Source organism: Hipposideros armiger, unplaced genomic scaffold (genome assembly GCF_001890085.2).
Source record: "Hipposideros armiger isolate ML-2016 unplaced genomic scaffold, ASM189008v1 scaffold_381, whole genome shotgun sequence".
NCBI classification, from domain to species: domain Eukaryota; kingdom Metazoa; phylum Chordata; class Mammalia; order Chiroptera; family Hipposideridae; genus Hipposideros; species Hipposideros armiger.
In genome coordinates this window covers 651907-665357 of record NW_017731731.1, presented here as the reverse complement: position 1 = coordinate 665357, position 13451 = coordinate 651907, and the positions used below count along the sequence as shown (strand labels likewise).

The 13451-nt window shown below is 48.7% G+C and overlaps 1 protein-coding gene across 1 annotated transcript; it reads left to right on the top strand.

Moving 5' to 3' along the window:
* Positions 1 to 301: 301 nt before the first annotated feature.
* Positions 302 to 13212, top strand: MRAP (melanocortin 2 receptor accessory protein). The gene is made up of 3 exons (XM_019662815.1): positions 302 to 551; positions 9427 to 9526; positions 11917 to 13212. Exons 1-3 carry the CDS (start codon positions 308 to 310, stop codon positions 12146 to 12148), a joined length of 576 nt encoding a protein of 191 aa, XP_019518360.1. The 5' UTR covers positions 302 to 307; the 3' UTR covers positions 12149 to 13212.
* The last annotated feature ends 239 nt before the right edge of the window (positions 13213 to 13451 follow it).

Below are 13451 nucleotides of genomic sequence, written 5' to 3'. Positions count from 1 at the left end.
AAGTACCGCCTTCATGTAAGCCAAGGGCACCGCCAGCCCTTCGTTTTGGCATCACTCACTTTTTAAGTATTTAAGGCAAAAGTTGATTGTCGTTTCTAGCCCTGTTTGCCGTCTCATCTTTCAAGGGACCCCAGGTATCCGTCTTCCTGTCTTTACACAGAGGGGCAACCTAGCGCTGCCCTGGAAACACGGTCTCCAGCCTTGCAGCTCTGTTTGTTTTGGAGTTTTATCAAGAAGGGGCAGGCTGGGGAGCTCGACGTGCGTGCTGAGACGATCAGGCACACGCCCCTGACCTTTCTTCCAGCCAATGGCTCTCACACATGGGCAGGCCCTGAGCCTGGAGACCCACAGACACACTTGGAGGATTTTACGGAAATCAGTGGGCCAGCTGACTCTGAGGAGGAGGCCGACGAGCTCTGATGCGCGGCCCCCCAGCGCCGCAGACATGGCCAACAGGACCAACGCCTCCGCCCTGTACTACAGCTATGAGTACTACCTGGATTACCTGGATCTCATTCCGGTCGATGAGAAGAAGCTGAGAGCCAACAAACGTGAGTCCTGACCTGGGGAAGCCGGCCAGGCACAGGCTGGGGGTTGGTCCATCTGATTTTCTCTCCATTCACTTGCTGACTCCAACAGCTGTCACGGTGAAACTGGAACTCGATCCTGCACTAGGAGATATAAGTGCACGGGGGTAAAATGGTATCTGTTATCGTCTGTGATAAGCTTGGAACTAACCTCCTAAGAAACCAAGACACTCTGGGAGCAGGTAGACACTCTATCTGCTTTTAAGATAGATTTCTTGGGAGTTTCATTTGTCTGGCTTCCAAAAAGGGAGATGAGTTTCTTTCCACTGTAGATTTCGGGTTTTCTGTTGTCTGTGTGCCGATTTGGGAGAGAGTTATTTTGTCGTTTCTCTAAGATGTATGACTCAATAATTTCTATTAAAATACCAACCGACATTTAATCGTCACGGTCTCAGGAAGGACACACCGGCATGAGTTAACATCCTTTTGCTCATCTTCCTTCCCGTCTTTATCTCTTGGGTAACATGGTACTTTTGTGAACAATCTTCTCTGATTATTCCATCTACTCAATCAAGATAACAAGTTAGCTGAAGAAATGAGCATGAAAGACAAAACAAAAACCAGGTCTCGGCACTGCCCATCCCAAAGTTGCAGCTTTCTTGGTTATTTCACTATACCTGATATGTCTGTCAAAAAGTAAATGCAGGGGCCGGCCGAGTGGCGTGATGGTTAAGAACTGGCTTGGGCCGCCAGAGGGCCCCGGTTCGGATCCCACATATGAGGGCCATTGACACTGCCCTCCACAGCTAAGATGCTGAACAACAGCTCAACCTGGAGCTGGGCTGCTGTGAGTCGCCGGCAAGGGCATAGGTTGCAGCCCCTGTGGCAGTGGCTTGCCATGGGCTACCGTGTGCAGCCAGCGTGAGCGGCCAGCAGCCATAGTGAGCGGCCGTCCAGAAGCCGGCGACTGATCTGCCTCGCCTGGGAAGAGCGCAATGATGGTGCCAACTTGGGCCAGTGAAGCAACGTCCTCCACAACTAGACTGAAGAACAAAACGACAGCATCTTGTCTGTTCCCCTTCCCCCAATTCCCCAGCACTGTTCCCATCTCCCCGATTCCCCGAATAAAAATCTTAAAAAAAAAAAAAAAAAAAGTAAATGCAGTCACTAAAAGAACAGGATGCTTCTCATGTGTAAAGAAAGATGGTCTGCTATACACCAACTCAACACTGCAATCCATTTAGATGTTATTGTTTAATAAAAGGGGCCAGAGCCCAAGGATGTCTTGTTAGGAAGAGTTCCCATTTCCAGTTCCACTTACAATGTCCCAAAGTGCAGACACCCATCCATGTTTACTAAGGACTTACTATGTCCCCAGCACCATACTACAGCTTTTGGGGGTTCAATAGGTTTGGAGTGTGTTTTTTTGATGCAAGGTATATATAATCAAGAAATTAAATTGCAGATTTTTGCACATACAATTCACAATAAGGAAGACAAATAGTAATAGGGAGCAAGTGGCAGGTTGAAATAAAAGCCCACTCATATGTATTGTCCAAAGTTCAGAACTTCAGGAGGCAGACTGGTCTGGACAAAATGTAGATTTGCATTCAGGAAAGTCTTTTTTAAATTAACACTAGTTAAATTAAATTCTGGGTCAGACTCAGACACTGCCAGACATCCTGTTCTGCCACCACCTCGGCTCCAAAGCTTCTCCTCGCTGCTTTGGGTTGGGGACTGGTTGCCACTTTAGAATCTTAGAACCCACAGTCTCAACCTTTGCCCTCACCTTTACCCACAGACAACATCCACTTCTGGGAAAAGTGGCTGATGCTCTCTCTAAGCTGCGTGTGAGGTTTGAAAAGATGTTCTTTCTTGCAGATGTGAACTAGAGTTGGAAGTTTACAGCCTGGTGAGTGTAGAAACAAGGTCAAATAAGACATTCCTCCCCAAACTCCCAAACTCACATTGGGCATTAGGATGTAACATATGCATTTGGCGGGGAGGGGGACACAAATATTCAAACCATAGCGCAGCCTGAGCAAACTGATACACCTGGGTCCTCTCCCTCAGCCCTAGGATGCCTCAGAGTTTCCTTATATCTTACACTCTTTTGTCCCATTTAATAATTCTTCATATCTAACCTAAATAATCCCCTATTTAGCCTATGGTGATTTCATCTCCTTACTGGGCCTAGCCTGCTAAAATATCCTTCCAGTCTTTTTTTCTTCTGTATCTGTTTAAATGCCTGAAGAGCTGCATTGAAAGAGCAATGGTGGGATGCATTTTGAGACCCCCCCCCACCAGAGGCGATGCTCTCTCCTGCTGTCCTCAGAGGCTGCCCCCAAGGGCCCTGTTCTCAGAGACCAACCCCACCTGGACTGGTTCTGTTGGAGGCCCACCTCCCCTCTAGGCCCTGCTCACGCATATGGTCCCGTTAGGCCAGCGCCAGGCTGGCACTGAGCCTGCACCCTCTGCTGGCCTTTGACAACATACAGCCTTACCCCTCAACAGCTGGCACTTGTTTTCTGTAGTGATCAATGTCAGGCAGTGGCAGTGTCAGGCAGTCTCAGGGATGCTCTTGTCACAGGACTTCATAGGCGAGGTCAGATGAGCGAGTCTGGAGAAGGATGGACAGAGGTCACTCCACAAGAAGCAGGGGACCTTCTTTGCTGAAATTTGACTTTCTCTTCCCCAGTCAAACAAATCAGGAAGCATCACATGCCAGTTCTCTGCAGGGGGCACATCAAAGACAGAAAGATGCTGGGAACGGATCTGTGAGCCTGTCGCTTTGGTGAGACAGGGAGCAAAGCTCTCTCAGATCTCACTAGAAGGTCGCCTGGGGCAGCTGGCTGAAATGCTGCAGGCCAGGCTGGGTTCAAGTTTTGTGTCGCCTAGAGAAGGAGACAAAATAGAGAGAAAAATTCCCAGGGCTCATGCGTTAACCATGCAAGTGGGAAGGATTTTAAGATTTTTGTGTTCATGTCCACACACTGGAATTTATTCCATCGTGGTTGGGCAGAAAACTGGAAACATCTAGGGGTTTATATATGTCTTTATGGAGCATTCAGTGTGGAGTTGATTGAAGGCTGTGGGTTGCCCTTTCCGAGGGATGGCTTGAAATCGGGTGCGATTTTGTTCCAGAGACTTGACAAGGATTTTTACCCTTGTGAGTTTCGTAGGTGGCCTCTATTTCCTAGAAAGGTTAAGAATCTCCCCACCACTGTCAACGTGGTGGAAAATGCAGACCTGTTTCCTCGGGCCCTGCCTGACCTGCCTGATTACATGTGTGATCTTTTATTTGACCCCCTTTCAGAGGCTAAGCTTAGGAGAAAACCAGTCCCATCTAATCTTACAACGGCAACACAGATTATTCTAACACGATGGTCTCCTGACGCTGGTCTAATGTTCCCTTGCGGGGAATAGCAACGCGGATTGACTTCCCTGGGCAGTTCCTGGCTTTCATGCTGTGTATCATTTACCTTTCGGGTCAATATGTCTTCTTCCTTTAATTATGGGTTAGGAAGAATTTGTCATGGCCCATATTGACTTCTGCTGACACACTGCCTGTGGCAGCTTCAATAAGAAGGCAGCTTGTTTATCTGCTGCTCTGAGAGCTGGGAGAGGAAAAACAGCAACACACCACTAATCAATCTGTTCTGAACACACTACAGAGAATTCAGTGTAAAGATTGAACAAAGGACCTATATAACTCTTATCTCTCATTTAGAGTCATCAATTTCAGGTTACAACTTTAACCATGACTTCTAACACTTCAGCAAATGGTCAGTCCTCTGGGCATGACATAGCAGTGAAAGTAATTTTTAACCAAAGATAAGAGAACGTTTACCTTGAACAAAGTTCCCATCAAGGCAGCCCCACGTGGAGGTGCTACACTTGGAAGATTCTATTATTGGCCTAAAACTGCTTGGAACTCTTCCTTTGAAACTGACTTTGGTGGCCACAGCACACTCTATGAATACCTAAGGTGATAAATTGTGTATATCTCTGAGGGTGGATTTGCTTTTGGGAAATAGTTAAAAATCACAAAGAAACCAATCAGATGAATGAAATTAAGCTGGCTGATACCACCCAAGGTCAAAAATCAAATATGACCCCATAAAGTAGCAAAATTGGTGTGTGTGTGTTGTTGTTGTTGTTGAAAGTAATTCTGAAAGAATTTATAAATACTTATGACTGTTTGATAAATGTTTATGTTTGATCAATATGTTTATTTTAGGAACATTGATATGATTCTATTGTAAAGAAAGGATGATTATTTTGAAAGTCAGCCTTCATTTGGATTTGTAAGTTTGGGAACATTCATTTAAAAAGTTACTTTTTCTTACTGATTCAATAAAGAAAATTGGCTACAATTAACAGAGCACCAGATGAAACAGCAGCTGATTTCTCTCCCATGTAAAAGTCTGCAGAATGGGGTGGTAGGTTGGCTCCACAAACTTCTCATGATCCAGATTCATTCCAGCTCATTGCTCTGTGGGACATTTTTCCTCATCTTCATGTTCCAAACCATGCTCTAGCCATCACATCCATGTTTTGGGCAGCAAAATGTGGTAAGAAAATAAGAAGGAACACAAAGTAGTAGAAACTTAGCAGTCTGTAGAAAGACTCCAAGAAACTGTCCTGTAATGGTTCCACACTCACATCTCATTGGCCAGAACCTTGTCACATGATCATACCTAGTTGAAGGAGAGGCTGGGAAATGTAGTCTTCATCCCAGGCAGCCAATGTGCTCAGCTAAAGGCAGAGGTTCTATTACTATGGAAGCGCATGACAGCAAATATTATGATTGACAACTAGCAGTCTATGCCACAATTACCTTACTTATCTCTTATGTTTTAGTGAGCTTAAAGGACACAGTGATATCACTGGCCACAAATCTTCTGAAGAGAAATTATTTTAGTTCTATTTATGCATCATTTTGCAACCATTAAACAAGGAAGTATGCCAATGTGTATTATACGCACGTATTATTGTATTTAACCTGTATAGTAGTCTATGTAACACATGCTATTATCCTCATTTAACAGATGAGGAAACAGATTTAGAGATGTAAAAACCCCAGATTGTCTGAGATCACATAGCTAGGAAATGGCTGAGCAGAATTTAAACTGAAAACCATGCGCCTCCAGAGCCTCGGCCCATAACCCCCATTGTTAGCTCCCAAAAAGGTGAGAATCTTGGATTTAATCTTCTACTAGGACTCTGGGACTCAAATGTGAGTAGTATTTGGAGGAATGCTAAAACTGAGGCTTAGCAGTTTTCACTCAACAAAGCGGAGGTGCCTACTATGAGTTGGAAGTATTTTAATTGGATTAATTTGCTAACTCCCAAGTTCGGATGAGAAGTCCCCAACGTGATATGCAGCCCAACCATGCCATCCAGAGCCCTTTCTTGTCAATCCACAGTGGATGCCTCACTCCCCTCTTTCTGCCAGTATGGACCCAAAAAGGAAGGACAGAAAGAAGGGATGGGGGAAAGGAGAAAAGGGAAGGGAGAAGGAAGTAAATGAGGGAATGAAGGGGGGAAGGGAAGCAAAGGGAAGGAGAGGGAAAGAAAAGGAAGTTCTCCTGGCTGGACCAGGGTCATTGGCCAGCCAGCCTGGTTGTGAAAACAAGCCCACGGATGTTTAAACATTCCCCACACTGAGGAATGACAGCTCCTGCCCTTGGACAAAATGTTCTGTCCAAGCACTTAGGCTGAACCTTCAGTAGGAAGCAGGAAAAGAACGATTTTCTTGGCTGTCTTTTTCAACAGAACATGATGAAAGAGAGCTGAACACACAAAACAGCTACTCATAGTTCTTTGGTCTGACAAAATTTTAATTTCACTTGTCTGTAGAACTGTGCTCTGCAAACAGCGTTGTCTCATCTCCTGCTCAGTATCTGGGGGTCATGACCAAGGGCAGGGGCCGAAAAGTGTGAGCCTGGAAGCTGGGCAGGTGGGGAGAGGGGAGTTCTCAGCCGCTCAATTTTTGAAGCTATTCCTTAGGGGTTCTGACAGGACTTTTCCAGGCGCTAAACCCTCAAACCCTGTGTTATTCTTTTTTTTTTTTTAAAGAAAGGCAGACTGCCACATGCAGCGCCTCATTTGGATGTGTCTGGAGTCTTGGAAGCTTGACTACTCTATGTTCTCCTACAAATGGACCTTGAGAGCTTGTTTGGAGGTTCTAGCAGGGGAGCGCAGCTACTCGTATACCCTTGACCAAAGAATGGCCCTCCCCGCTATCGGGGAAGGTCGTCCTCTTCGACTGAGCGTGCAGCTTCGGGAGGGACACACATGGAGCGGTGAGGGAGGAAGGGGACACCCGCCTAGCCAACCAGATCAGCCGAACCAACCCTGGTGATCAATGGGGTGACAGATGTCGCAGCCAGATTGCCCTCACATCCCCCTGCGTTATTCTTATGAGGGAAAAAGAGCATCAGTGTCTGCAGAAATCTAAAACACACTGACAGAATAAAATCCCAAACCAAGTTTTCTGAAAGCATACATACTCTCACACTTTGAGGGTTGGGAAAGAATGACTCTTTGGGATAGAGTTGAACTGAAGCAGGTATTATAGAATAACACACAGCGAACAGACAAGGAATGCTAGGAGTCACTGGCTTCTTCAAAAAGCCCTTAAGCTTAGGACAGACAGTAACAACCTCATTCTGTATGTCCTAGGAGCCCAGACGCTCCCCTTAAACAGTTTAATGCTCTAGGGCGCCACCGTCAGTTCCTCAGCTCAGGGACAGGAAGGGGAGAGGATGTGAGAGCCAGCCTGGGGGTCCCTGCTGTCCTTCCCTCTCTGGAGTGCGAACGCCAAGTTGCTGGTACATGACCAGGCAGTGGGGGCTCTGATTCCTTTCGCAAGCACTGCGTCTCTTCCGTATATCCTGTTTGACATGGTCAGGGTCTAAGATCAACTCCTACAAGATCTCAGGGTCTCCCTCTATCTGTCTTGGGTCATAGCACACAGAGGTGACACTCTTTACTCAAATGCCATTATTTACCCCGCAGGTAACTCACAAATCTCTAACACCCCATTCATTCATTCATTCAGACATTTGTTCAGTGGGTCCTTTGTTAGTTCACTCATTCATAAACAACTTTTTGTTTGAACAGAACACAAGGTACGTGAGGTAAGGTAGGGTTAGCAGAGGAAGCACTACAGGAGCTCAGAGGAGGTTGGTAGGGGAGGAGAGTGCAGGTGAAAGGCGTCCGTCATTTCTGGGGTGCTAGGTTGACTCCTTCTGAATCCTTACCAGCCACCACAGAGTCTGGCTCATCTAAGTCCTTAATAAATACAAAGGGCAGACAATTAAGTTTGCGAACTTTCCACTGTGCACTTACATGGTGGAAAATTCACAAACTTAATTGTCAGACCTGTACCTGTACCTGTTGGTTACTATGCTTCTGCAGGTTCCTTTGGTCACACATGCAGGTGTCCAGCATATCCCCCACTGGGGCGTCTCGTCCTGGGGTCTCAAGAGTGCCTAAGATACTTGCAGACATTACTTGTGAGCTCAGTGCTCTGTCCCACAGCCAGAGTTGACCACCAAGAAACACTACCATATTGCAACAGTTCCCTAGCAACTTGCCGAATGTTCCTGAACTGCAGCCCCAGAGAATGACATCTTGGACTTGCCAGGTTCTACCCAGGGTCCAGAAGAGGCTAAGCGTGTTTCCTGGGTGCCCCCTGCCCCTTCAGCTTCCGGCCACAAATACAGCCACAGTGGTGACCGCAAAAGCACCTTTTCCTCCCGCCACTGCCCCGCAGCTGGGCCTGTCCACCTGTAAGGGAGGAACCAGCTCTTTCCACCTCACCGCGCTGGCCGACCGGGGCAGGTCGCGGTTAACAATTCCGCAGTGGGAAGGGAACACTCTGGCACCGTGGTCTAGAGCATTCTGCCATGGTCACGTCCTCTTTGTAAGTCTCTGACTCTTGGGGTCTCTGAAGCTGCCACTAATGGGGCTGGTCACCAAAGCCGCTGCAGCCCTCACAGGGGAGGGGAGGCCATCCTGTCACACAAGCTGTCCACAGCCCTTTCTTCTCCCTCCCAGGGAGAAAAGGCAGGGGGGCGGGAAGTCCATCTTCTGAGCAGCAGTAGCAGCCAAAGGAGCAAATCCATGGGGTGCCACTCGATTGTATCTACTGCTTTTCCCCCAATGGACAATCACTCTCATCTGACCCAGTAGCTAGTTGCTCTGGGCAAAGCCAGCTCCTGCTGCCCTGGTCCTTCCTGTTTATTATTATTTTTTTTTAAAGATTTTTGTTGGGGAATTGGGGGGATGGGAACAGTGCTGGGGAATTGTGGGGAGGGGAACAGTGCTGGGGAATTGGGGGAGGGGAACAGACAAGTTGCTGTCCTTTTGTTCTTCAGTCTAGTTGTGGAAGACGTTGCTTCACTGGCCCAAGTTGGCACCATCATTGCGCTCTTCCCTGGCGAGGCAGATCAGTCACCAGCTTCTGGACGGCCGCTCACTGCGGCTGCTGGCCGCTCACGCTGGCTGCTGACTACACACGGTAGCCCATGGCAACCCACTGCCACAGGGACTGCAGCCTACACCATCGCCGGCGACCCACGGCAGCCCAGCTCCAGGTTGAGCTGTTGTTCAGCATCTTAGCTGTAGAGGGCAGTGTCACTGGCCCTCATATGTGGGATCCGAACCGGGGCCCTCTGGTGTCCCAAGCCAGCTCTTAACCAACGCGCCACTCGGCCAGCCCCCTGTTTATTGTTAATGAGCGATCTTCCCAACAGCTCCAGCTGAGAAGCTGGGAGAGGAGAGGACACCTATACGGGGCCCTATTTCCACAGCACTGGGGGCCCCGGTCCCTCCCTGTGGGTTTCCGTGATGTGACACTGACACTGAGCTGCACCTCTCCCTCCCGCAGATTCGATTGTCATTGCCTTCTGGGTGAGCCTGGCTGCTTTTGTGGTGCTTCTCTTCCTCATCCTGCTCTACATGTCCTGGTCAGGCTCCCTGCAGGCGCGGTAAGTAGGTGGGTGTGGGGATGGAGGTAACTCAGTGGCTAAACAGTGAGGGATCCTATGTCCATACAAGGGAACATTATTTGGCCATAAAAAGGAATGAGGCACTGACCCACGCTACAACACGGGTGAACTCAAAAACACTGTGCTAAGTGAAGGAAGCCGGCACAAAAGGCCACATGTTGTGTGGTTCTATTGATATGAAATATCTAGAGGAGGAAAATCCATAGAGACAGAAAGCAGATTAGCTGTGGCTAATAGGGATCATCTTTTGGGGATAAAAATATTCTAAAATAGATTGTGGTGATGGTTGGATAACTCTGAATATACCAAAGCTCATCCAACTTTACATTTTAAATGGGTGGACTTTACTATAACTCTAATATATCTCAGTTAAGCTGTAAAACAACAATAAAGGCAAAATGAGCCCATATGCCTGTTTGGTCTTGCCAGTCAGTGCATCAGGAAAATGAGACCCTAACTTAGGGACCCAAGGCCACCATCTATTACTCAATGCCTACTGTGTGCCTTAGTGGTTAAATTGGAGGTGAAATCTCTAGGAGCTCCAAGTAATAATTTGAGCCTAGCTTGTTATCTGTTAATTCTGTGCTAGACGATTGGCCCCCCACACTCAATTTTCCCTTCTAGTTCCATCTGCACCCAATAGCTACTGCTGTCCTAATGACTGTTCTTATGGGGGACTCTGTGCTGCCTCTATTCCTGCCATAGCTGATGGGACCAGGGGTAGGCAACTGACCCAAAGAGAGCCCGTCCACGGCTGGCACGTGTGGCCTGGCAGAAGAGCTGGGGCCAGGGAGCACTGGGGGGTCCTGGAGGAAGACTAGGACTGGACACCATTAGGGATCAAGAATCTTGGGGAATGGAAACCATGAGTCACCATAGGAAGCTGACAGCAAACAGAGCTGAGCAGAATGTTCCAAGAGACAGAGGGGGGATGAGGAGCCTCTAGGCCTCAAAAGAACCAGAGAGGGCAGCCCTCCTACCCGATGGGGTCCCACGGCCAGTCCGGGGCGGACCTGTGGATCTGCGCATGTGCAGACCTACCCCAAGGGGCCTGTTTCTTCTTTCCCCCTCCCCACCCCCCACCCCTGGACTCATCTATCAGATCTACACTCACCAGGTCACTTACAGTTCCCTTTGGTCACACAGGGGAGGCAGGGACCAGCTTCTGAGCGAAGAAGAAATCCATCCTTTTCTTTCAGTTTTTAGAACTCACATTGAATTCAAGCGGATTTTTACCCCCAAGAGATACCTGGGAGAGACACTAATAAAATCACCTTTCTCTTCCGCTCTTTTGAGGCGACTTGTAGCAAGCCCTGTGCTAGGGAGTTTGCAAGAATGGTCAGTTATCCTCCCTGTGGAAAGCTCTCCAGTCGGTGGGCACACAGGTGGCCGTGGCAGAGGAGTCTCGTGCATCTTTTGGGCTACAGCTTTATAGGACAAATCGATGAGCTATTTATCCTGACTGGCCACATGGCTCCCTAAAGAAAGTGCTCTCCAGGCACTTTGTAACAGACGTGAAATACTCAGGCCAGCAAAATGGCTCTTAGTAAGATTTAGGAAAGAGAATGCCAAGGTTCTCCCCAAGGAGTCACTCTTTCCATGCTAAAAAAGAAAAAAAAAGGGAAAAGATCATGTTAGCATCATCTGAAAGGAGGGCTCTGCTCCCTGGGCCTGCCGTCCTGGCCCTTTATGTGCATGTTAGCATAACCACGTTATCTATTGGGGTTGTTGGAAAAGTCATGACGCATTTTTGCAACGAAAAACAGAGAAAAAATGTCATGACTTTTCCGACAACCCAATAGTTCTCTCGCTTAGACAGCTATCAGTACATCACCTCATTTGACCCTGAGGATATCTGAGGCAATCGCTGTCCTGTTTCATTGATGAAACTGGAGGCAGACAGGTGGGACATGGTGGTAGTCTCATCCAGGTGGTTGTCCACTGCCCCCAGCACCCTGAGTGCAGGCGAGTCCATCCAGAGAGGGTGGGTTGCTGGCTAAGGTACAACTTGGCTTGAGGTGTGGATACAAGACGAGCTGTACTCAAATCTATGGATGGATGGAAGCCCAACCTTCCCCCGTCCCCAACTGTAATTGGCCGTACAAGGGACAAGTGCCTTAAGACAAAGACCTGAGGTATAGGTCACCATCTATCACTTCCTCTTTTCTCTCAGTTTTCCACAATGGCGACCTTTGTGAGCTGGGCTGGCTCTCCCTGGGGTCTGCTCCCCTGGCAGAGGTGCTGTCACTCCAGGGCGCCTTCCCGAAGTACGGGCTTCAGACAGGCAGGAGGGTGCAACAGGAAAGCCCCCCAAAAAGGACTGTTCTCCAGCCAGCCCTGATGTCTGCCTCCATCTGCTCTGTCCACAGGAACAGCGCCCAGCACCACTCCACATGCTCCTGGAGTCACGGCCTCCACCTCCCGCTCTGCGTCCGGAGGCACCGACTGCGTCACAGCACTCCTCGGGCAACCCCACAGGCTCCACCGAGCTCAGTCAAGGAAGCAGGCAGCATAGCATCTGGCCCCCACCAGCAGCTGCAGCAGGAGAGCCCGTCCACCTCGCCCCCCACCACTCCCCAGGCCCACCCTGCTCTCCTCTGAGAACTGGCCCTCGATGGGGACCCCCATGGCATCAGCTGATGTCAGTAACAAAGCCCAGGGAGCCTCCCCTTGGAGACAGAGCCTCTCAACTGCAGAACTGACACCAGAAAACCATGGCCATTGCCGAGTCAACCGGTGAACTCAAACCAACCTGGACACACACGTGCCCTCGGGAAACTTGTTTACACGTAGCAGGAAGTGCAACGAGGTCAAGAACTCCACACGGAGGCACACGACATGCATTTATCCAAGGCTCCCACAGCCCATTTAGCACAGAGAAGTAGCCCCGAACACTGCAGATTTTATTTAGTGCACTAAACCTCCTGATTTACTACCTATGTTCGCTTTGGGAAAGGTAGAAAAATAAAATATACATAAGATGAAAAAATATTCACTCACTAATCTTTACTACGCCACTTTTTAGCTTCAACTATTACTACTGTGATGTTTCATCGAGCTTAAGTTCACTTGGCTGATCTGCACCTTTTTCAGGACGTCCAGGGAGGGCCTAAGTTTCCCATCCAACCCCCACTAACGCCCACCGTTAACCAAAATGGGACCTTGTGTGTCCTGCCAGGCCAGCCAACTGCAGTCAAGGGACCCAAGTCACACTTCTGACCTCCCCAAAGCCTTTCCAAGACAGAACCCAAGGACACCTCTCCCCTGGAGGGGGCAGCCAGGCTCAGCAGGCATGGCCTAAGCCTGAGGGGGCAGAATCGGCCTCCAAATGCTGCCGCAGAGCATCTCTAAGCTGGTAGAAAAGGTCCCATCCTGGGTGTGACTTCATGTGACCTCTGCTCTGAGACCCTCAAAGATCTGGTCCTCTAGTGCCCAACAGCCTGCCCCTGGCAGGCAGGCAGGCAGCCCCACACTACAAAGCCCATAAAACCCACTAGGGGACAGAAAAATCATTCCCCAAGGTGAGCGCCGGGTTTGGCGCCAGCAGACTCGGGGGCAGTGGGTTAGGAGAAAGCAAGGGGAGCCTGAGCTGCAGAGATGCAAAAACGGGGAGAGAAAGGAACACGTGGCCTTTCCAGCTTGAATCTACCTGTAGGACTCCGACTTCAGGATCTTCTCAGAGAAACTGTGGTGGGTGTTTTGGGGGAGAAAGCGAGGGGAGCCTGAGCTGCAGAGATGCAGAGAAGGGGAGGTGAATGCTTGCAGACAATGAACCTGTTTGTGGTAAGGGGATTAGATGCAGATAAGCTTTACTCTTGTTTTGGTTAAGAATACTGTTATTAAAAAACCACAAAAGAGTCTAAAGTACGTAGAACATTTTTTTTTTTTTTTTAATAATGTTGAA

Coding starts and splice junctions, on each gene's coding strand:
- MRAP (XM_019662815.1), top strand. CDS start 308: ATGGCTCTCACACATGGGCAGGCCCTGAGCCTGGAGACCCACAGACAC. Junction 552..9,426: donor GAAGCTGAGAGCCAACAAAC/GTGAGTCCTGAC, acceptor TCCCTCCCGCAG/ATTCGATTGTCATTGCCTTC. Junction 9,527..11,916: donor TCAGGCTCCCTGCAGGCGCG/GTAAGTAGGTGG, acceptor CTCTGTCCACAG/GAACAGCGCCCAGCACCACT.